The sequence below is a fragment of the Phalangium opilio genome, unplaced genomic scaffold (assembly GCF_054372755.1).
Source record: "Phalangium opilio isolate 3A_F unplaced genomic scaffold, DU_Popi_V2 ptg000013l_1, whole genome shotgun sequence".
NCBI lineage: Eukaryota > Metazoa > Arthropoda > Arachnida > Opiliones > Phalangiidae > Phalangium > Phalangium opilio.
Window position 1 is genome coordinate 6,631,533 of NW_028324148.1, and position 25,639 is coordinate 6,657,171.

Genomic DNA, 25,639 nt, shown 5'->3' on the forward strand with positions numbered 1-25,639 from the left:
AAAATTTTCTCTCTTCGGATCTTAGCGCTATACGAGTTCTGACGTCACAGTAGCCTGCAGAAGATGCCCAGTTGTAACCCGTATTTGTGTACTTAGAGGCATTATAAACTTATGGCAATAGTATATTATAGCATGAATGTCTATCACATTGAAACCAACACTTCTTTTACCCTTAGATGAGACCATCAAATCAAAAGCATAATTACGTTTCAAACATGGATAAATATATGTTTAATTTTAACATAATATACAACAAATTATATTTCATAGTTGCGAAATTTATTTAGGAGCGATACTGAATCAGCATTTTCTCTCTTCCACTTAGGACTGCAGTTTGATTTTGGCTTAGCTGAACAAGCGCTGCTACTTGTGTCTCCTTGGCACGAAGATTGGCTTGTGCTACCGCAGAGCATTGGTTCTTTTTGTTTCTTACCTGCCCAATGCATAGACTAAAAATGATTGAAAATACATGAAATTTTTAATAATATATCCATGTTTTGTTACATTCGAGCAACGTCTTGTTTTTGACCTCACCAAGGAGAACATGCGATTAGCACTGGACTTCTTTAACATTACAAGCAGATAAAAGGGGATTTATTTCAACTCAAAAATGTCTATGAAACTGTTCCGGATATCTAATTACGGCATAAGTTTATAAGATATGTTCCATAAGTATGTCACTACCTCTACTTCGTAATGCTAGAGGTTTAATGAGAGCTAGTCCAAGAACGACGCGAGAATTGACTACACTCGGTTTTGCAGTCCATCCTCCTAGTTAGTCTATACTAAGCCTTTGATAGCGCCTCACCTGGCGTCGCTTTACGAGAATCTATGACGTTTCGCCTACGTCACTTCATGACAAGCTCTCATTAACGAGTGACACACTTATGGTACATTGCTTATAAACTTATGTTACGGTGATATGCTTGGTAGAACTTGCCTTTTCTTGGCAGAAATGGAACTTTTTCTACACATCATCAAATTGAATAAGGCGGTAGAGATATGTCTGTTTGCAGATGCAGCTAAGTATATTAGAAATATACTGTAAATATCAGCTTTAGCTCAAGCTGAAAGTGCCTCCTCGTGACTTATTTTTAGAACAATATAATTATTTTTGAGAGTTCGAAAATTAATAACAAAGTGAAAAAACAGAAAAATATAGGAGAAAACATTCGATTATAGGAATTTATAGGAAGGCATTGAAAAACTTGGAAATATACGAAGTCTGGTCACTCTGATCTTGTCTTATCTAGAACTTATAATTCGAACACTAATTTTAGTAAGATAGTAGTAGTTAAGAGAAAACAAATTCACCAATCTAGATATGGATTCCTCAAATGAGAAATTTATCTAAATAGTGGTTCATTGTACAGATGAAACAAGGTTGCCGCTTATCATAACAGCATCAGTGCAAGTTGGTTACCAGTACCCACAATGTGAAAGATTTTGTTAAAGCTTCATAATATAAATTTGTTTAAACCGCTTACAAAATGTTTTTAGTGAGAAGGTCGAGAAAAGATTTCATTTTCTATACACCAAAATTTTCAACGTCGAACCCAAGACGTTGCATGAATTTGATCTATTGATCCGCTCTAATGATGTTAATTTTTAAAATGCAAGTGCATAACATACCGTATGTGCTGCTTTGCTAAGATTGCACCATTGTTCGTATGTCATGGAAATTCCACCGTTGCGCCATTTGTCGTAGGAATGTCTTTTTTCTGGATCAGTTAAAATCTCTTTTGCCCTAAGTAACCGCTGAAAGTTTGATACTAGAAAAAAAATTAAACCACATTTCGAATTGAATACCTGAAGTCGTTGAAACACGAAGAAACGCATGATTGTAACTCTTCATTAAGGGTACTGTTACATTTGTAGAAATTAATGGGTTTTATTCTCTCAAGGCACGTCCCTTGAGATAAAGGGTTTTAACAACTTGTTGTCGGTATTATCTTTAAGTTTTCAAACAACTCTGGTTTGCGCTTTGTCGATTTTTATATTACATAACCTGGGACCCTATTCCCTAAAAATCTAAATCATTTGGACGAAGATCCAAATCTAAACATTAGGATCGGTTCCATTTGGACAGGGCGCTTAAAACCGTATTCTCTAACCCGAATCCAAATCGACATTTGGATCTCTCGCCAAACCTTTATCCAAACCAAATGTACGTCACTTCCTCTTTCATTCATTAATTTTACTTATTGTTTACTGGTCAATTCTTTCGCAGCGGTGTAATATGTTTTAAGCCTTGCATTTTTGCATGCTAGATTGTAATAATTTTGTAAAATTAAGAAACCTATTGATTTGATAGTTTAAGCTTATTAGGCCTAATTAATTGGGGAATTAAATTTGAATGAAAAAATAGGTGGATATCTTTTATTAATTGCGTAAAGATGCACAAAATTTACATTTAAATTTTGGAATTAAATATGGATTTTGTGTATATAAAATTCAACATAAATTTCACTAAGGCAATAAATTAATTACCCACAAGAAATTAGCTAGTGCATATGTTTAATATTAGAATATAACTCGTTTCAAACCTAAGAAGGTTTTGAACAGTTTTATTGGAATTTAGTTAAACAAATTGTCGATTGGTGAATATTGTAAATTAACTAATGGTGCAACCAATTTTTTAAAAACTCAATGAAACTAAAATATCAATCAATCATCTACTGAAAAAGTATCGACGTATTTTGTTGGATTTTGTCATAATTTAATCATAAAGAGAATATTTCGCTAATTTTGGTGAAATTTAGATATTTGGTAATTGAGTCGATATGAATAAAGCACTTTTTGCCCATGTCTATCTTAAACTTCAATCTCAGATTTCGCTTACCATTTCTCAAGTATAATAAACAATACTAAAGGGCGCAAATCTATCTGTGATCGGTAACGGTGACCAATATAGCAATTTTAAAAATTAGAGCTCGGTATTTTCGATCAATTATCCACAAATTGGTGGATAACCGATTATTTATAAACAAATTTGTGAATATAATACGATTTAACATGTAAGTTATGTGGATATGTTTCGAGTATGGATAAAGATAAAATAACGTGGATAATTGATAGATAAGGCCGAGCTCTATTCAAAATTAATCGTTTTGAGCTTCTTTTGCTGATTTTTATTCGTTAATTTGAAATGTTACAATTCAGAACCACTTACCACTAGTTTCATCACTAATGTTTTTATCGGGATGTAAGTCCAAAGCTTTCGCTTTATACTCGGCAAGTATTTGTTCCGTCTGTTCAAAAAATAAATTAGTCTAGCAAAAATATGCTGAAGTAGCGCGGTTGGAGGCTGGGTTGTTAATAGGTACACCAGCAACCCCTTATATACATAAGAAAATAATATATAGCTCCCTATATATTATTTTCTTATGCTTATATCGAAATATAAATAGCTTCAACAAACAAAGCTATAGTATCATGCTCTAGTGAGGTTCGATGTTAAAAAAAATTACACTACTACTACACTGAGAAAACTACTTACACTAGCAACACTCCATATCTATGATAACATAGTGCAACGTTTTAGAGCTATCGTTGCAGACGACAGCGTACAGAAATCTTTAATTTTTAGACCTTTTGTTCAGTCCACTGCCGTCAACTACCCCGACCACAAACATCTAGTTCTTTCCTTTTACCACCCTTCCCCTTTTGTGGAAGAGAGTTAGCATCTCACAGGAAATGAATAAAAATAAAATATTCTATTGTTAGGACACACATTAGCATTCGAATTGCATTCGCATTAAAATGTAGTCATCCTCATTGTGCTGAACCGTCAGGTTCAGTTCTGATCATGTTTATTTTATTTTAATAAAAAGTTCAATACGTTTTTGATCTATGAAATTAAGTTAAAGTTAGTCTCCAACAAGGGCCGAAATATAGCGGCACAACCAAGAAAGTTATATGCTAGTTTTTAACACTTGGCGTTGTGACTATACGGTCCTGAGTCCTGACTGAACGCCTTTGTAATCGGATTGAGTTTACAAGTGGACGGGACTTCACGACGTTAAATTAAATTAGGTAACAATAGAAAACAGCGGTGGAAGTCGTTACGGAACACATCGGTAATTCCTACTTCTGCAGACCGCAGTAGAAACGGTTACTCCTTTTAAACATTCGAAATAGAAGTATGGCGCTTCACACTGCCGTAATGTTTTCTTAAAGTAAGAATGATACGGCCAGAGAACCATTTTTTAAATCGATTATAGCAAAGCATTCCAAAACGCTATCGAATTTTTCATTAAGCTAAAGCTGGCATGCAATATTTTCAAAGGCATTCCATATATCTTACAGCTGATAAAGAGAAATTGCTAACAATGCAAAACTATTTTTAAAGGGGCTGTCAAATTGTTTTACATACACTTGATGTTTCGTCACAACCTAAAATAGCGTACAGATCATCCTCTTCATTCCTCTGAAAGTTCATAATTTCATCCATTTCTGTAAAAGATAAAAAACATAAAAGATGTTTTCATGTAAACCCGAAATTGAGCTTAAAATGTATCTTCGAAACATTGAATTGAATTGAATTGAATAGGTGGTTTATTGTGCAGTGAAGAAAGCTGGTTACATCTTACGAGATCATGAACATAGTTAATACCATAGCAAAATTGCAAATATATACAAGACTAACAAGGGGAATATTACCAGATATGTATGTTAACACTAAGAATGCGAATATTCCAAAATTTTAATTCTATTAAAATTTAATGTATTTGGTTAATACGGACGGAAGATATGTCAAAAGTCTCTCTTAAGTAGCATTATGTTTTAAGAACTTTAAACAGTAGGGATTCCAAGGAAATTAAGGATATTTTCATAGTTATATTTAGAGGTGTACGGTTAACCGTTTCAATCTAATACCGAACCGAATTAAGGCTCTTTCAGACGATCCAACTTCTTGACTCAGCTTGATGGGTCAGCTCGAGTTGAATCACTAGTTGGATCGTGTGATGAGTTGAGTCACCAAAAAAGTTGGCTAGGAACTATTCGAGATTAATCGGTTAGTAAAAAATTTACCAAGGCCTAACTATTCGGTATTCGATTCGGTATTTGATAAGGAAAATTTTTTAGCATTCGATACCCAAAAAGTGGTATTCGCACACCCCTAGTTATATTCTAAGTTGTTAAGACTGTTCCTAAAACAATATTCGAGAAACGTTCTTTAGACATAGACACCCTCTATTTTGGCACGAAGTAAGCGTTACAACCCCCCTCCCTCCCCTAGCGACTCATCCTAATGTCAGTCGTGATCTTACCAGACCAGACTTGGATATTGAAACTGAAAGTGCATAATGGAATGCAGCTTCCTAGTTACTTTATATGACACTGCAATTGTTCGCCGACAACGGTTGACATATTGCTCATAAAAATTAAGTTAGTAATCAGACAGTACACCCAGATCTTTAATAAAGTTTATTCAAGGAATAATTGAAGAATCGAAGACGTAATTAGTGATAATCATGCTTACTACTTAGCATGTTAATTAGCTGCCACCTTTTCCAAAATATTTCTATTATTGTTAATAAATTTTTCGTGCTAAGAGGCGGACTTTTTAGACTCATTATATAAATAATCTTCTTACCTCAAAACCAGGTTTGGGTTGGATTGGTTTGGTTAAATTTGGCTTTGTTAAGTAAATGCTGAAGGGGTGATAATGTTTTCATAACGAGACTTTCGTGGCCAGAGACCAATTTGTCCCGAGACCCAATTGTTCCTGTACCAATTTGTCTCGAGACCCATTTGCCCTGACACCCAATTTTCCTGAGTCCAATTTGTCCCAAGACCAAATTGTCGCGGACCGTTTTTACCTTATCTTCTCTGATATCACGACAGTATTAACTGTCGCGATATCAGGCTCCTCCTCCCTAGTACCTCAATCCTCCTAGCCAGTACCACCACTTTCCTCATTCATCACCATAGTATTGGCAAGCTTAAAACAACCCAGTGAAAAATATTAAGGAAGATGGGTATTCATAATTCTCATGTCCTATATGGGTTCTTGGAGAAGTCCATTTTTCAATAGACGATATTTAAAATTGAATCGCGCGCGCTCAGAGCAGCTCCAGTGCAGACACAGTGCAGAGCAGCCGCTAGGGTGCAGTCAAGGTATTGTCGGTCCCCAGCAAAACGTACGAGAAGAGTGTTAAATTTAAAAATTAAATCTAAACTTATGATAGGGTTTAAGAAATAAATTGTAAATGCCTACTGTTTGTTGCGTTCCCTTGTGTACCCAGCGAGGGTATAAAAAGGTTTTGGCAGATGGATCAGCAACAAAAGTAAATAAATAAACCCAACCGAGGCTTAGACCGTCAAGATCGCGATAACACGGGCACGTTAAACTGATAAAATTTGAAATCATTATGTTAAAAATTGAATACCTGTAGCGAAAACCCATGATTTAATATGCAATAATACCGCAAAAAAAGAAATCGAACCCCTAAACTAATTTGTATAATTTATAATTAATCTCAAAGTTTAATATACTGCCATAGACTTTACATTAGCTCCATTTTTTTTGACTGCACCCCTCCCCGACAGAGTACGCTAAGTTCTCAGTGCAGCTCGCGCGCCAATTTTAAATATTGTCTATTGCAGCATCTAGGTGGCGTTTCTCTTACATAAAATTCTTATTTTTTAAATATTCACCACATTGAACCCAATAATTATTTATATGTATGTTGAAAAAATTGGGTTTTCTAGTGGAGTCCGAAAACACCAATAACGAAATATCCCTCTACGGACCGGAGTAACTTTCGGCTAGGATCGATTTTTATAAAGAGACAGGGGCCAGGGCTACTCAAACTACTTCATCTGTACATGGATGATAAAATACTGCTTTAACATCCTCATTTTTGACATCCATTAATAATTTTCAGTCTAGTCAAAACTGAAATTTCAAATTCAATAATTGGCGGTTTAATTTTGTTCATATCGATTTTATCCAACCTCTTATCAACTCAGGTCCAACTTAGAAGCACTGATAACTATAAATCGTGTAGAAAATGGGCAATTGAAATAAATATATTCACTTACCTTGAACCAATTTTATTATATATTTCTGTTTCTATTAGCGTATCTGAATAATTCTAATTATGTTGGACAAAATGTCGTTAATTTATACCGCTACACTAGACCCGACACCGCCATCAATCTGGCATAAAACTCTATTCGAAAGAAAATATTTAACCAGGAAAATCCGTTAAACTAGCGAAGCGAAATATACATATGACAATTTTCAGACCACACAATAGGGACTTGGCAATTCAGGCTTAACTCCGCCCCCAGCGCCATTATGGTATGTTTTTTTTTAACAGCACGAAAGCTATATAAGCCCCTCATCCTGGTATATAATTTTTAAGCACTAGTGGAAGGTAGCCTGACGTTGCATGACGTAGTACTACCAAGACCCTATTTTGTATTTCAGGGTTAGTTAAGGATAATGGGATAGAGGAAATCACTTTGTGAAGTCATAACTTTATTCCAAGAGAGCTACCGCTCTCTTAGATAAGACGTTATACTGCCTTTAAGGTATAAGGAAGGGTTTTTGATCGTATGTAGGTTTTTTTGTATTGTATTAATTGTTTTGCAAAATTTCCACAGAACTACAATCCGGGCCCTTAAAATGTGGGTAGAATTTTGAAGAGATAAATCCAATAGTTTATTTTATAAAAATAAAGTTGCTATGGGTGGTTTTCATTTACATAAAATTAATCAACCTTTTTGACAAAAAACTCCAAATTCCCATAGAAATAACATGGGAATTTTTACAAAAAAGGCAAATTGTGGAACGTACTTTACAGACATCTGTTAATGAACAAGTCTATGACACCTGTTAATGCATAAGTCTATGACACCTGTTAATGCATAAGTCTATGACACCTGTTAATGCATAAGTCTATGACACCTGTTAATGCATAAGTCTATGACACCTGTTAATGCATAAGTCTATGACACCTGTTAATGCATAAGTCTATGACATCTGCTTGTGCATAAGTCTATGACACCTGTTTGTGCACAAGTCAATGGCTTCTGCTTGTGCACAAATCAATGGCATCTGTTTGTGCACAAGTCAATGCCATCTGTTTGTGCACAAGTCTATGACATATGTTTGTGCACAAGTCTATGACATCTGTGTGTGCACAAGTCTATGACATCTGTTTGTGCACAAGTCTATGACATCTGTTTGTGCACAAGTCAATGACGTCTGTTTGTGCACAAGTCCATGACTTCTATTTGTGCACAAGTCTATGGCATTTCTTTGTGCACAAATCTATGATATTTGTTAGTGTTCATGTCCATAGCATCTGTTTGTGCACAAGTTCAAGGCATCTGTTTGTGCACAAGTCTATGATATATGTTAGTGTTCACGTCTATTGCATCTGTTTATTGCCTATATACATATGTTTACAACGTTGATAGAGTATAAAATTCTATCGTTTCTACTGTGAAAACCAAAATCATGGTGAAAACTATGTCCCAAACCAACTATCGCTTCCCCTGCGATCTGCGTGTAAAAAAAGCGGGGAAGCAATTTGAATTTCAAGTCAAGCAGTCTGGATTGATGTTTAAATGTGTATAAAAGATGATAGATAGTTTTAACGCTTTAGAAAATGGACGGGCAACGCCCCTAGACTTAAAAGGAGAGCCTTTTTTTCTCTAAATTCTTAAAACACAAGTTTCTTTCTAAACCATATTAATTAATTATACAAAAAAGTCTTGGTTTGAACCTAGGCCGAAAAATAAACGATATGAGTGAGTCTTATCAATTGACCAAAGTTCAGATATTGCAATTTTTCTTAAAGTATTTTTATTAATTTAATCCTTAATCACTATTTAACGGTATCGTTCCTTTCAACCGAATTCCCAATGGACCGAAATCCCATTCGACCGAATATCCCGCAATGATTTTAGATTTCCAGCCCAATGGCTATATTCCCGATGGACCGAAATCCCAATCGTCCGAATATGCCCCTAAAAAATACATGAATATAACTTGAAACACTGTAGCCGTCAGCGATTCGGGGGTGTAGTGGATACGATGTTGGTCTGCGAAGCGATAGGTTGTTGGTTCGAATCTCCGAAAGGTATGTTAATAATATTAAAAGTAAATGTTTCGTGATACTAATTAAAACGCTCACTTTCATTCCTTTCAAGGCAAGAGATATATAGAATTAATAAACAAATTGTGCTTAAAATGAAGTACAGTCTTAATGGTGGTTCCATCAATGTCTTTAAATTTTAAATTAAAATTTTAATATTTTGGTTTCGGGTGGGTTAGGTTAGGTTAGGTTAGGTTAGGTTAGGTTAGGTTAGGTTAGGTTAGGTTTGGTTAGGTTAGGTTAGGTTAGGTTAAGTTAGGTTTGGTTAGGTTTGGTTAGGTTTGGTTTGGTTTGGTTTGGTTTGGTTTGGTTTGGTTTGGTTTGGTTAGGTTTGGTTAGGTTTGGTTTGGTTTGGTTTGGTTCCAATAATTCGTTGACACCTTTTCCAAAATATGCTCCATTTATTTAGCTACCACCTTTTCCAAAATATTCTCCTATTAATTAGCTGCAACCTTTTCCAAAACATTCTCCTATTAATTAGCTGCCACCTTTTCCAAAATATTGTCCTATTAATTAGCTGCAACCTTTTCCAAAACATTCTCCTACTAATTAGCTGCCACATTTTCCAAAATATTCTCCTTTTAATTAGCTACCACCTTTTCTAAAATATTCTCCTATTAATTAGCTGCCACCTTTTCCAAAAGATTTTCCTATTAATTAGCTGCCACCTTTTCCAAAAGATTTTCCTATTAATTAGCTGCCACCTTTTCCAAAATGTTCTCCTATTAATTAGCTGCCACCTTTTCCAAAATATTCTCCAATTAATTATCTGACATCTTTTCCAAAATATTTCTATTATTGCTAATAAATTCGTGGTAAGAGGCGGGCTTTTAATACTCATGTAAATAATCTTTTTACCTCCAAACAAGGTTGGGTTGGGTTAGCTTAGGTTAGGTTAGGTTACGTTTGGTTAGGTTAGGTTAGGCTAGGGTAGGTGAGGTTCGCCGTAATTAAAACGTAGTTAAAATAAGTGCAGTAATACATTTTCAACTCACATTTATTTTAACAATAATAAGTTGTGAAATTAAAAATATATTTAATGCAAAACCACACAGTATGTCTTCTTCCAGTTCAATAGAATTTCGGTCCAATGGGACTATAATAAAATATGGAACGCCGTTTCGGCCAAAATTATGTACTTGCCAGGTTGTTATATAGTACGAGGAAAGTTGTTATATAGTATACGGAAAAGGCAAGTTGTTGTATAGTACGAGGCAAGTTGTTGTATAGTACGAGGCAAGTTGTTGTATAGTACGAGGCACGTTGTTGTATAGTACGAGGCAAGTTGTTGTATAGTACGAGGCAAGTTGTTGTATAGTACGAGGCAAGTTGTTGTATAGTACGAGGCAAGTTGTTGTATAGTACGAGGCAAGTTGTTGTATAGTACGAGGCAAGTTGTTGTATAGTACGAGGCAAGTTGTTGTATAGTACGAGGCAAGTTGTTGTATAGTACGAGGCAAGTTGTTGTATAGTACGAGGCAAGTTGTTGTATAGTACGAGGCAAGTTGTTGTATAGTATGAGGCAAGTTGTTGTATAGTACGAGGCAAGTTGTTGTATAGTACGAGGCAAGTTGTTGTATAGTACGAGGCAAGTTGTTGTATAGTACGAGGCAAGTTGTTATATACGTGGACTTATTTTTTCGAAAAATTGGGAGAGGTGACGACAGTAATGGCATCACTATATATATGAAAATAGCTACGGTAAGGAAAGAAATGTCATTTCCCTCGTGAGCTTGGAGGGGGCAAAAAACGAGCGAAGCCGGTTTTAGGGGGACGAGAAGCAGCAGTATATATGGGTGAAATTTCAGGGGTATTGTAGCAATGTAACTCATTTACACTCAAGTAAAGCAGTCTCTTCGTTATTTAGATTTGCAATTAAGTAGCTTCTTATAATACAACAGTGACCTTCTAATCGTCTATGATAAAGTTCCAAAGCATTTAAATCTAGATTGTATCGGCACCTTAGAAGAGACTCATAAAATCCATAAAGCTCACTCAAATATTCCAAAACACCATTACAGTGACGAACGTGAAATAATAGTATTAAGACTATTAACAGAAAAGTCAAAATGGCACTCGCATTAATTTTTCAATAGATACAGTATGAATAAATGTATCGTCGAGGCTGTTATTATCACAAAAACATTTAACAAACAATTCCATAAACCATTGGGCCTTTGAAGTTATAGGGAAAAATGAAAATAAGTAGTTAAATTCACCACCCTCCATCTGCATACCCCCTGACTCCATACATCCTTGGTTTTCCCAACTTTAAAAAGAGAGACCATCTAGTCAACAGAGCTAGGTATGCTCGAATTTTAGACTGCCAACTATAGAGTGCTGTCAGTTGTGACTTAAGAACCAATGTTAAACGTCACCACAGTCTGCCTTTAGCAAAGGGAGGCCATGCTTGTTTCCGTTTTTTAGCCACATCGTATGATGAACATCTACGATGTGAGTCTTAGTTTGACCTGGCCTGTTATTGGTGGTGGTGGTGGCGGCGTCGTGAAAGGGAACTGCCTTAGACAGTATAAAATTTTTCGATCGTCATTGAAGGGAGAGTGAATGGGAGAGAATTGTGGTGAGGTGATTTTTTTCGTTCGTGTATTTTAAAAGGAAGGGAATTATAACAGTAAGTTTAAGAATTGGATTTATTTGTACTAGTAAAGTAAAACATTGAGAATTGTGTTTTACGTTTGCTCGATATTTATTTAAAGCTAGAGAGAGAGAGAGAGGATTATGGTATTGCCTTAATTTAAATGGACGGTTTAATACTCCCTTTAAAATTCCTGTCATCCGTCGACAATAAGGGTTTCACGCTTTTTATCCCACCAAGATCCCACTCCCCTATTGCAAAATTCAAAGAAATCGAGGGGAATTTTTAAGAAGCAAAAGGAAGTATATACCGACGTTATATTTAGAATAGTTTTAAGGCGGTGTTTATTATTGGAAGTTACGTCTATTTCTCCAAAAATCGAGAAGAGTTTTAAAAGAAGGTACTAGCTTTGGGCCTCAGATATTACAATTATAACGTAAGTAAAGGATTAAGGGTTATAATTTTTTGTTAGGGCATCGAGTGGCTATTCACTCTGATCTTCAGTACTTATTTTAATGGGTGTTTTCTGGTATATCGTTTTACCACTGTTAAAGGATGCGCATCGTGGGGGTACTCACTCACGTTTTCCGTTCGTGTCACACTATTATAATTATAACAGAAGTAAAAAAAATTCAGTAATAATTTTACAATAGTTAAAGGTAGCGCATCGAGGGGCTATTCACTCAAATTTTTTCTGTACGCCTGTTAATTACGGTACGATGTGGCTACTATTACGAGCCCTTGGGCCGCCTTGTTCTTTATGGGAACATAGTGGGTGACGTCAAACCGGGGCTTCTGACAGCACTCTATAGGCGTTGGACCTCTTTACAAACGGTATAGACTTTACCACTCCATATAAAACTAAGTTCAATAGAAAACCACCCAATGGGGGCGGGGGCGGTACAATACCCCTGAAATTTCACCAATATATACTCCTGCTTCTCGTCCCCCTAAAACCGGCTTCGCTCGTTTTTTGCCCCCTCCAAGCTCACGAGGGAAATGACATTTCTTTCCTTACCGTAGCTATTTTCATATATATAGTGATGCCATTACTGTCGTCACCTCTCCCAATTTTTCGAAAAATGCCATTACTGTCGTCACCTCTCCCAATTTTTCGAAAAATAAATCTAAGTCCACATATATAACAACTTGCATCGTACTATATAACAACTTGCCTCGTACTATATAACAACTTGCCTCGTACTATATAACAACTTACCTCGTACTATACAACAACTTGCCTCGTACTATACAACAACTTGCCTCGTACTATACAACAACTTGCCTCGTACTATACAACAACTTGCCTCGTACTATACAACAACTTGCCTCGTACTATATAACAACTTGCCTCGTACTATATAACGACTTGCCTCGTACTATATAACAACTTGCCTCGTACTATATAACAACTTGCCTCGTACTACATAACAACTTGCCTGGTACTATATAACAACTTGCCTGGTACTATATAACAACTTGCCTGGTACTATATAACAACTTGCCTGGTTCTATACAACAACTTGCCTGGTACTATATAACAACTTGCCTCGTACTATATAACAACTTGCCTCGTACTATATAACAACCTGGCAAGTACATAATTTTGGCCGAAACGGCGTTCCATAATAAAATCGCACCTTTGGCTACGTTCGGTCGAATGGGACCCCAAAAAAAAACCCCTTCTGTCGAATGGGAATTCGGTTCAATGGGACCAAAGCTATTTAACTCAATCAACTGACTTTACTGATAATCGATTTATTCTCTCTAATTTTTTTTTCAAAAAATTTCATATCTCCGATTTTTCAAGAACAATTCCATTTTCCGAAAACATTTTGTCAAGGAATTAATTATTTTGAAGGGTGTATGTTTTGAGGGATCAATAATGAATATTTGAAATATTCTGTTGACTGTCTAAAAAAGCGAACGATCTTTGACATAATTCGAAAGGAAAATGAAATTTATTTTAATACCGGATGGAAAATTAGGGTGAAGCGCGAATTTATGCATTTAAAGTTGGATATCGAAATACCACATATAAATTGTCGCCACTATCAAGGAATTTCCGCCTCCGTACTTTTGAGTTTCTTGGTCATAACTCATCCTACATTTGAAACGACACCACCTCTTGCTAATTTGTAGGCGCTTCTTGTTCACAGGCTACGGATTACGCATAATAATTTTAGCACTATCAAGGGCTATATTTTATGGAATCGCTTTCTAATGTACCGCCGTGCACACCGATCACACTAAAGCTAGATTCCCACTCGACCGACGGTAGAAAATTTAACTTACGCCGGCGAGCGGCGGTAGGCCGTTCACACTACGACTGAATTTTCAGTTTGGCGGTAGACATTTTTGTGTCACATGAGAGATTTGAGTGGTTTCCACAACATCTATTTCGGACTGCATTGGTTCTTTGTCCCTTTGTCGCTTAGATCGTACAAGATGGGATATTTTCTAACCCCCTCAATAAATGAATATAGAGCTCGGCATTTTCGATCAATTATCCACTTTATTTTATCTTTATCCATACCCGAAAATTATCCACAGAACTTACATGTTAAATCGTATTATAATCCACAAATTTGTTAAAAAATAATCGGTTATCCACCAATTTGTGGATAATTGATCGAAAATGCCGAGCTCTAAATGAATAAAGTCTTCCTTGTTGACATCTAATACTCTGTTTCTTGGTGGCATGTTTCCGATAAGCCTTGGTTAACCACAAAAAATGGCGGCTATCAATCTATCTCGCGTATGCGTGCGCTCTTGAAATTTATGACGTAGTCAGTGGGGTAATTTCATTGGCTGAGACACCGGTGTAACGCCGAACACGACCGAAAAAATAGAACACAACTATTAAATTTTTAGGTCGAACCCCATTCTGCCGGGTTTCCGTCGTGTTTTCCATCGAGTGGGAATCTAGCTTTAGCGATCGGCCCTTCGGCGCTAGCGGGTGTCAAGCCATAATCACCCTCCTTCATGTAAACGAATATATTTTATAGTGTTAGGTTATTATGGTTGGCGGGCAAGTCCGGAGAGTCACGTACCGTTTACAATGTGGAAAGATTTGGATCTGACTGCGTGCTTTACGACGGCCCATACACTTCAAGCACTGATGATAAAAAATTTTATATATTAGGTTATGGTTTTGTCTATATAATCTTTCCTTTGTCCAAATTAGTAAACGACATTATTTTATTAATTAGTCCGAGCAAAATAAATTTTATCGAATATCAGTCTTCTCAACAAATTGTAACATTTGAAAAAACCACTTTTGGTGCAAACTTGAAAATTTGTCAAGCCACTATGTCCGTCAAGGTGCTTACAAGTTAGTGAACATCAATACGAAATTTCTCAAAATAATTAATTTCATGATAAAATGTTTTCGTAAAATGGAATTTTTCTTGAAAAAGCGGAGATAAACAATTTTTTTGAATAAATTTGGACGGAATAAATCTATTAACAGTAAAATCAGTTGATTGAATTAAATAGTGCTTAAGGATTAAATTAATAAAAGGAATTAAAGAAAAATTGCAATATTTGAAACTTTAGTCACTCGTCGTTTGTTTTTCGGCCTTGGTCCAAACCAAGACTTTTTTTATAATATCTGTCACTTCAGTCTAAAGGCGTTTGTCAACTCTTAACAGGCTGAAAAGGGTAATTTGCCGTCCCAAAAATGCTATTAGTTAGCAGCGGTTTTGAATAAAATATAAATATAAATGTTCTTCAGTTCATGATATATTATTGATAATGATGGCATGAGAGATTAGGGAATATTAATTAAAAATTAATCGCCTTACACTAGGTGTTTCCTTAAATATTATCTCAAGTAAATAATTAATAAAAACTGTCAGTGTAGACATAAACTTTACTTCTGACGAAGTATAAAAATCAGGCGTAATTTATGGTATAATTTAGGATTTTTAAGTTAAATTACTATACGAAATGTACATTCGAACAGTGTTTTAAGCCTAAACTCGAAGGTGTCGCTACAAGCAACCTCTTATATAAAGATCTCAGGCTGGGGTTCGGAATTTCATACCGCGTTACCCCTCAGGGGAATTTTATTCAAATCCAACATCATGGGAAAAATTCATGTTAAAGCTATTTCCACCCCCACAAAAACTGAGATCCCTGTTACGAAAATCAGTGTCATCTGGTGTTTTTCATCGTACTAGAAAAACGTTTACTAGCGCCTTAAATTTAATTCTTTTCTTTTTAATTACGTAAAATTGTTTACTATTTAACTTTGTAGAATTATTAAGTGTGTTGAGAACTAAAGCTTCAACTGTGGTTTGAACTCTAGAAGTCAAAGTATAAGTTTCCAAACTCTGTATGTATCGTATCTCTGCTCATTAATTTAGTTCGACAGTTACAGTTTACCAACCAGAGGATCAAGTAGATTAAAATTCCGATAATCTTGCCTTCGAAGATATTGCCATCGGTGACTTGCATAGACTATATAAAAGTGTTTTCCAACTATGTCGTTTAACCAAGTCCTTCATACGTCAGAATGTATCAGTTTCAATACCATGCAAGAAGATAACTTAGGCCTTTGAACTTGCTGGATATTTTCCCCGATCTCCATGAGCACATGTTTGATGCTGCAGTGGGTAATGAACACCATGAAACCACTTTAATTTAAAAAGTTAATAAACTATTCACTTGTACTGCAAAGTCAGACTTCACAAATTGTCAAAGGATAAGAATCTGGAATTGAAGGGCCAACCCATCAGGCATAAAGTATCAGAGCTAATTTTCTTACAAGGACAGTAACCACTTACCAAGCAACCACCCTAGGAAGTAACGAACAGTTGGGTTTGGGACTCCCCTCTCTTGTGTAGCAATACTGAAGAAGGGCGACTCATTCGCCACCTCGCGATAACGTTTCTCGGATCATCGGTTTAGGCGTGACTCGTATGCCAAAATTTGCCCTATCGAGACAGCAACAAACTATTGCCTGAAAATGAACGCTGGATCTCTAAAGGGACCGGAAAACGCACCCTTCCACTGTAAAACCGAGCCCTCTTTAGCATAGAATCAGGAGAAGGGATGGGGCTGTGAATTAGGGAGTATTCGAGGTCATTGGGTTTTTTATGATTCTTTATAAACCTATTGGAAAAAACATTAACGACCGTGGCGAATAATTATAATAATAATAAAAGAAATTATCTATGTCCTTAGCTGTTAAATAAAGTGAAATAAAACCAAAACTATACATATAGATTTATCAATCTATACACTTTTGATAAAACAGAGCAAAAGGAAAAATAATATCAATATTAGTAGTCATTACACGACACATGTGACTTTAATACCTAATTTAGTTTCGAAAGTTACCGATAGATGTCGATTTATACGGGTACCTCCAGAAAATAGCAGCTGTCTGCTATTTGCCCCTTCCGCGTCCACCTTTCTTGAATAGTGTATTTTTCTAGAGTAACCTTGTTCCGCGTCGACCTCCCATTGAATTGTGTATCAACCCTTTTAACATATCTATGGATAAATCTCGCCACCTATTAGGAGAAAATGGTATTCTATACAACATAAAGTTTCCGTGAAAATAGGACCATGCACGGGCTTTGATAGTGGTGATCCTACTATGTGGCTAAAAAGAAGAAAGAAATCAATACTTTTATTGATTTGATAGAGACATCTATGACAACTATTATTTTTAGACGGAATTCTAACTTTCCATTCCTCAACACTCTATCTCAGTGTTCTACATTTCTTTTTATTTACAAAAATACGGATCTCATCATTAAAATAAAGCCAATTAACAGTGAATGGTCCTTCATCTCCACACGCTGTAGTAGTTTGGTTATTAAATCTGCAGACATGGTTGGACAGAAATCGAAAATAAACACATTTTGAAGTTCTTTCACGTAATGAAATCTGATGTAGATGTATTTTTGTTATTTTACGTGATGTTTTCGTTCGCTACCATTGTGAAACAGCTTTGACTGTCTTAACAATTTTAGTTGGAAAACTTTCTTCTTTAAAATGTACTTAGTGCTTTGGTTGCCAGAGTGCTTTTCTACATTTTTCCTTGAGTTCTTCGTATGTAGGTTTCGTCATTTGGCAGGTTTAATAGACAAGAATTTTCTTCTTTGAATTTTACATCTCTGCTTATAGTAACAAGATACGTCTTTCGAGTCTATACGCTTTCGATCCTTCCTCGTATCCGATAAAAAGTAATTTTGCAGCCTTTCTGTGATTTTCGACTGGGATATGAGCGAAAGCAGTTGCTTCAAATAAAACAATTAACAGAAAATCCTTTTTGTTTCCATACTAAACTCAAAAAGTATATTTCTAGCACTCTACTGAATACTTTATTATTTATTTATTTATTTTTTTGCAAATAACAACCACTTGTGACCGCATAGATTAAATAACGATTTGTGAATCTTTTGTTAGGCAACATAAATCGAAACATTTCGGTTCGCGTCCTTTTCTCTCTGCAGCTACGCCATTTTGTTGCGGCGTATAAGGTGTTAGTAACTGCCATTCTATACATTCGTGCTTTAGGCTTTCAATTCCTTTTTAACATATTCACCAACTCTCAGATCGAAATGTGTTCAGTTGTTATCTGCATTAAGTTTCACAAAGTTTTTTTGTGTTTCTAATCTCTTCTGGTACTTTATTTTTGTTTTTCAGCAGTGCTGTAATCGTTATTCAAAGTAAGAGATATCGTTTTTCATTTAAAATAACGATTTGGATCGATTCCTCAGCTTTCTTCCACTTACGACAAGTGCGCCATCTTTCCCTTCACATAAGTTTCACAAATCTGTGTTTTGTCACATTTTGAAAGAGCACACTACCCACACATGATTAAAAAACTTTCCGTACTAATCAAAAGTGATTTATAAAAGGAATGCGTTAAATTGACTGCATTTGGCGCATTGCCAAGTATGAAGTATCTGGCTTTTTATTGGAGTTGTACAAAGAGGTGTAGAGCTGGGTAACTTGAACTTCAGAATATTCTCAAGTACCGCAGATCCAAACAGGGCGATAAGGGGACTTGATTGGCTATTATATCATCACTAGTTTTTACTCCCAAGCTGGAGACAAATTTCGCTGTTTTAGGCGTCCAAAATTGGCTGTGAATTTTTAGAAAGTTGCGTATAGTTTGTTATTCATAGTTACTTTAGAAATGTTTAAATGGTTCTAGAATTTTTCTAAAAAGTATCCAAGTATATTTGATTTATTGGAATATATTTAATATTTTAAGCCTAATATATATACAGAAACATTTACATATATCGTTAACCAACAATAATAGAGCAAGAGTATTGTTTATATTTTTGAGTTGAAAATTATAAACGGTTTCCAGATTTAATTTAAAAATCCGAATTGTTAAACTCCCTAAAACCAAGAAAACCTTTCTTTGAAGTTATGGGTAAAAATAATTCTTTTTTTAAAAAGAAATTTAATAGTTGGGTGTGTCACAACTTTTAAGATTTATTTATGATAAAAACACATGTGCGCATAAAGAATACTTGTAAAAATTTGCTATTGGCTTAGTCGGTAATATTGGTGTAATTTTTAAGTGTAATAAAGGATTTAATTTATTAAAACTGGCTCGAATGTTTTGTAATTTGAGGGTTGAAACTAATAGTTGAACTTAAATAACCCACGAAAAATTAGATTCTTGTATACCACTTGAACGTAATTAGTAGGTACCGAAAATATAACATCCCTTTTAATTGGCATCTTGAAAAGCAGCGCAGAATTAGTATTTCACCCGGTTTATAAAAGCTCGAATTCAAAGTATTCCCCTCTTCCTATGTCTTTCATCCAAGCACTATAAGAGAGCAGGGATGAGAGATTCGCCTTGCGCCTGCTCCGTAACGATCGAAAAGGTTAAAACGCGAAGCGTAAGCGTGCACCACCGACTAGATCTTCCCCAAACTCTTTTCCTAAATAAAATCCGTCTTAATGGCGGAAGGCTCTTAGAATTTTCCAAACGCGGGTAAAACCGTGTTCGGTGTAACTTCAATGTAGCTTCGGCTATACATAAGTTCGTGAATTGTTAAAAGTAATAGTGTTGCACTGTGCTGGCCAGGATGGATATAAGGAACGCGAAATAATCTAAACAGATGTAAGACTGCGTCAGTAAATGCGGTTTATCTCAAGTTTCGTGAGCGTAAGTGCTAAAAAAAGAGGGAGGTTTCTTCAGTCGAAAACGGTGAAATAAAAATAATTTCTTATCCTATCGGTAGTATATTTTTAGGGCGGCTGCATCTTTTAAACGCTAGCGACACCTATACTCGCCCACATTCTTCGTTTTATGTGCCCTGGTTGTTTTTGTGATGCTCAATGTTTTTAAATCACGCTTAAAAAGTTAAAGAAAATTAAACAGCTTTGACTTAGGAGATAAATTGTGTATTTATAAACATTTTTGACGTTAGTTTCCATTGCGATTCTCTTCTTCCTGTATTTAAAGAAATAGCCCGGGTTATCTTAAGATCGGTAGTTCCGGTCTCTCGCCTAACTCCAAGTTAGCCTTGCTCTAGAATGTTTCGACTCTCAACTAGCTACGAAATTTAGTGATGGCTGCAGAGATGTCTTCCTAAAATCGGATCAATTTCAAAGCTTAGATTTTTTTTCTCTATTACAACGAGCGTTCTCCATCACATAATTTAGAGTAGTTGGCGAACGTCAAGTTTTTACCGTTTCCCCCAATAAACACTTACGATGTTGGAATACAAAAACAACAAATTAAAAGAATTTTGCTCAGTCTATTTACCAATAACGTATTTATGAAAAAGAGGCATGATGATTTGAAGAATGGTGGCTCAAATAAAGGTAAATAATTGTTAACTTTTATTTTGTTGAATTGGTTATACTGTATTATATCCTTTGATTGTGTAGTTAGTAAACCCTTCAATCTTTAAATGCCGGGTTAATGTTTTGTTATATTTAGCACAGAGTAGCCAAGATCAATCTGACACCAGGGATAGATTTAATTTTAGAAGTGGGAATGGAGTATAGTATTTACTTCAGTCCGACTCATAGCCCAGTATAGAGCCCCTTCCGCCAACACGTACCGAAAAGTTTAAATTATCTTATTGGCTCACTTAAAGTACGTTGTGATGACGTTGCTGACGGTGACGGCGAAAAATACGGAATTCCTTTTTACCTATGTCGCTATGACCCGCCTCTTCTTTCATACCCTCCCGTCACGGGGAAGGGGATCAGGGACTTTGACGCGCGCCGACATTACTCTGTTCTCCATTCCTACTTCTAAAATTAAATCTATCCCAGCTGACACTAAATGAGTATCCATTAACTCCGTGAAACGATAACAGGATTATAGTAGTTTTTTAAGGATTTTTTCAAGGCAATTATATAGTATTTTTAGTATATAATGTTAGCAAACGACAAATCTCATTCGTATGCAACTAACACTGGCAACTTCAAAGAGTTATAAGTATCTAAGACTATAAACCAAACGTAGTTTTTCTTATTGAAACAGCGATGCTAAAACTATTTTATACATAATGCGATACAATTCTTCTAAAACAAGTTTAATTTAATTGGCCCTATGCCAGAAAGTATTTGATTTTCCAAAATTAATAAAAACTGCATTTTTTTTCGCTGGGCCAAAGCTGAAAAGAAAGAGGAAATATGAATATTAATGTAAGTCATACAAAAATACTTTAAATCAATAAATAAAATAATTTGAAATTAACAAAAGCCTTATTAGCCACAACATTTTCTTAAGATTTTAACTTTTACCAATTAAGAAAATGATCTGAGTTAGAAAAATAGTTAAACATAAAACTGAGGAAACATCTCTACAAATAATGCCAATTGTTCCTGAGAATATTTTGACTGTTGATTGATTGTAGTTTAGTAAAGATTTATTGATAAATGGAGAAGTGACTCATTCTGAAAAGAAGAAATGCTACGCATATTTGATTCCAAACATTTACAGTAGCAAAACCAAATTTCCAGGTCGTGATCATCAGAGTTTTGTTCCGAAACGGCTATTTTAAGGGAAATTTTAAATAATCAAGTAAGTCGAGAATACCACAGTGCCTGAAAAGTTTAGGACTACGATGATGGCTGAGAAATGTTAGAAATTTTCATACCAGCACGAACTAATATAAGCTTCTAGTCATTTTAAAACAACACATACCAATTCTTTTTATATTCAAAGTTGAAAAATTGGTCATTAAAAAGCTTTAGAATGCCTTCAAAACGTTAGTAATTTGTGTAATGTCAAAATTTGTAAACGAGTTTCTAATTTCTTTACTTTTCTGCTTTGACCCAGCTAAGTTTTAAAACAAAACAATACACACATCTATCGATTTTTTTACATATTCGATTAGCTGTGAGTTTGACTTTTCTTTCCGATTAAGAAGTGTGTAAATTCCAAATGGCCATTTTATAACTGTTCGTGATGATTACAAAATTTCTGTTGCGATTTAGGCTTAACAAAAGAAACTATACCTGAAACGATTTTAAAATATCGCGAGATAGCCTACCTGTATTAAACGAAAAGGGAAAATTGACTATAAACGTTACGCGGTATTGAAAATTTGTTTAAGCTTAATAGCTTTCATTTCGTTATGTTTCTACCAAAGCTTTCGCGAAATTTCTCCTGAAGTATAAATGGGATTTAAATAATAGTATTAAATGGAGTGGGAAATGTTTTCGAATTTAAGATTTGGATGGAATTAAAGAGCCTGCAGTCTATCGATTTCTTATGTAGTTGTGGATCCAGCGCCTAGAGGTTGAAATAAGTATAATATGACGGAGAGTCGAAACACAAAGCCTTATTTGTTCAATTAAGTGGAAATTGTGAGCAGAGACCCTAGACTTCTTTAAAAAGGACCTTTACCACTTCTGTTATCTCGTGTTGCCGGTTTGGTCTTCGAAATAATGGAACGATAGAGGTTTGAGATAACGTAAAGGCAGGCAGCCGAGGTATCTAGGTAATCGAAGAATTGTAAAGCAGGTATTCTATAGCCAAGCACTATTCTTCATCGATAATAAAGAGAAAGAAGAAGCCTTCGATCCTTCTAAATTCATACTGAGAATTACTTAGTCTAAATATTTAAGGAATACAAATATATCGTCTTTGAATCGACTCTGTTCATAGGGATATCAGTATTATCAAGCACAGATTTAAGTTCTGAGAAAGTTCAATGACCGGTCCCTCATATCACGGTCATATTGGAACGCCTATAACGAACCAATGCAAATGTATTAGCTCATGGAAAGCCAAGATGGAAGCTATAGTCATTTTCCGAACTTTAATTATTTCCGTAATATACATTTTTAAAGTTTTGAGAATAAAATAAACCTCTTCGAGAAGTTCGAGTCGAGACGAGGGCTATCTACGCACTAAATTATCTGAATTTGCAACTATCACTAATAATCTATAAGCAACTTCAGGAGTTAAAGTTTTAAACTTATGAATTATTCAAGCTATATTAAAAGTTCCATTGACACTACCCTCTCGTTACACATCAAGAATATTCTTAGTTATCCAGCATGATTTTCAACGTTTCTGCATTCTAAAGATAAATTATCTCTGAAAAAGAGAACATGCAACAACGAACGGAAGCTTGCCCGATCAGACCTATAATGGCGGAGTTCTAATTAAGGTCATGACTCCTATCATAGAGGATATACAAAAGAGGACTAGACAGTTCTCTAAATCAGTTTTTTTATTTTGTCGCCATCTATGATGGAGTCAAAATATTACGGACATTTATGGGACATAAAACGGAAAATTAGCTCCGCCTTCGTCGTCACGTTTTTTCGTCGTCGTCTCGCCTTCGCCCTCTTTAAACTACTCCCCTATCACAAGCAACTTTGTCGCCATCAATGATGGAGTCAAAATATTACGGAGCGGCGGTGCTCTAGCTTAGTGGTAGGTTGTAGTAAGTGGGTTCGAGCCCAACTGCGGGAGATTTTATTATTTTCTTTAAAAATAGTTATTAAATTATTTAAATATTTACATAATTTCACTCAGTAAAAATTATTTGAATATTCATGTAAATTCACTCATTATTTTACAGAAGAAAAACTATTAAAACTAAATATATAATTCATTGCACATAGCTATTACAAGGGAATTTAAGGCAGTACTTACATTAGAAAGCGCGACAAAATTGTAAGGGTTTCCCTCGGAACCTCTTGTTTTTTATATTTTGAAACTATTTCCGACATTTGGTGTCATGGTTTTCACGTGATTACATCTGCCTAAATTCCACTCTCTGCCTCCATAAAGTGTATGTAGTAATGCAGACGACATCTAAGTCAGATAAATAGTAAACATTTGGCAAGATATTGACTTATGCATTGGTATAAAGTTTAAAGTGTTTATTCATTTACTACATATCCGGTTGGTTCAATTGAAAGACGTAATTTTAGCCGTTTAAATGTGTGTTTAACTTTCGGCTCCCTCGGAACCGTTAAGACCACAGAGGACACGAGACAACGCCAATGATAATCTTATTCATTTTAGCTTGTGCCTATAGTGTCTTCAATTATCCGTAATCTTTACTACAATAATTGTAATAGTATGACACAAACAGAAAAATTTAATGAGTAGCCCCACAATTCGAAGCCTTTAATAGTGGTAAAACCAGAAGTCCATTAAATTAGCCTAGGAAGTGAACAATTACAATGGCTGGTATAGCGTACGTCTCTGCTGAGATAAAAACTCCTTCTAGCTCCATGGATAGGGGGTTATATTTTTCCCCCTTTCCTAACACAGTTAGAAATCTCGAGCTCCTCTCAAGGAAGTCTTTCTTGACGTGAGCGTGACTTCTTCAGCCCATGAACGCTCGATCTCTAAAGGGTAGATTGTTTGCTTTATAAAAAATTAAAAAAAGGAACGGCCACGGTTGTTAATGGGAAGGTGAAGTAGAAAATCAAGTGGTTTTTTTATCGATTCTTCTACTAATTATAAAAAAAGGCAGGGGGTTACGCGATTGGTCGGACGTCCTTATTAAAAATTATCCTTTAAATCTGAACCTAATTTGAATTTTAAAATAATTCGGAAGTATTACCTGAATGTTTGGTAAGCAGACTGGTTTTGTAATTGGTAGAAGAATCGATAAAAAAATCACTTGATTTTCTACTTCACCCTCCCTTTTAAATAGTTTTTTTTATGAAGAGTCATAAAAAAACAGAATGACCTTGACTGTTCCAAAATTCACACCCCCATCCCTTCTCCTATGCTAAAGAGGGCTCGGTTTTACAGTGGAAGGGGGCGTTTTCGGACAATAGTTTTTTCTCTCTCGATAGGGAAAATTTTGGCGTACGAGTCGCACTTAAACCGGAGATCTGAGAAAAATTACCGCAAGGTGGCGAATGTGTCGCCCTTCTTCAGTATTGCTACACAAGAGAGGGGAGTCCCAAACCCCGCTTTTGGTTACTTCCTAGGCTAATTTAATGGACTTCTGGTAAAACGAATAACCGTAACGCATACCTAACCCTTAATAGAAATGCAGAAAATCAGAGTTGTTAGCCCCTCGATGCCCTGTCCTAAATATAATTAACCGTAATGCTTCCTTTAATAAATTTACTAGTAATAGCCCGGATTTTGGGATTTCTTTTGACCTTGGATTTCGTGAATTTTGTAATGGATTTCGCGATTTCTTTACTGATTTTGTGATTTCGCTTCTGATTTTGTGATTTCTTTACTGATTTCATGATTTCTTTACTGATTTAGTGATTTCTTTACCGATTTTGTGATTTCGTTGCGGATTTCGGATTTTTTATGGGATTTCGAAATCAGCATTGATTTCGGATTTCTTAAGTTGGAGTTCGCGGGTAGCGTACGGGATTTCATGAATGACAGACCCCTCGCTAAAAACGCTATCGAAGCAAACGGCGTGTCATTGAACGTTTTCTGTAAATTGGCTGAAAATCATAAAAGTAACTTCTTTGCTTCATA

The 25,639-nt window shown here is 35.4% G+C and overlaps 2 protein-coding genes across 4 annotated transcripts in view; one reads left to right on the top strand and one right to left on the bottom strand.

Moving 5' to 3' along the window:
• Positions 1–202: 202 nt before the first annotated feature.
• jdp (DnaJ domain-containing protein) lies at positions 203–7,209 on the bottom strand. Its single transcript, XM_089864239.1, has 5 exons — positions 7,051–7,209; positions 4,376–4,455; positions 3,173–3,251; positions 1,633–1,772; positions 203–449 (listed from the first exon to the last, which is right to left on the bottom strand). The coding sequence occupies exons 2-5, from the start codon at positions 4,451–4,453 to the stop codon at positions 258–260; spliced, it is 489 nt and encodes a 162-aa protein (XP_089720365.1). The 5' UTR covers positions 4,454–4,455; positions 7,051–7,209; the 3' UTR covers positions 203–257.
• Positions 7,210–19,441: 12,232 nt separating this feature from the next.
• The window catches only part of LOC149708721 (metabotropic glycine receptor-like), a 50,140-nt gene continuing 43,942 nt past the window's right edge, over positions 19,442–25,639 (top strand). The window contains exons 1-2 of one of the 3 annotated variants that reach the window (XM_089864241.1): positions 19,600–19,864; positions 19,941–20,526. The gene's annotated coding sequence lies outside the window, so the exon portion shown is untranslated. Of the gene's footprint in view, positions 20,527–25,639 lie in introns of all 3 variants that reach the window. The other 2 variants (XM_089864242.1, XM_089864240.1) reach the window with 2 other exon arrangements.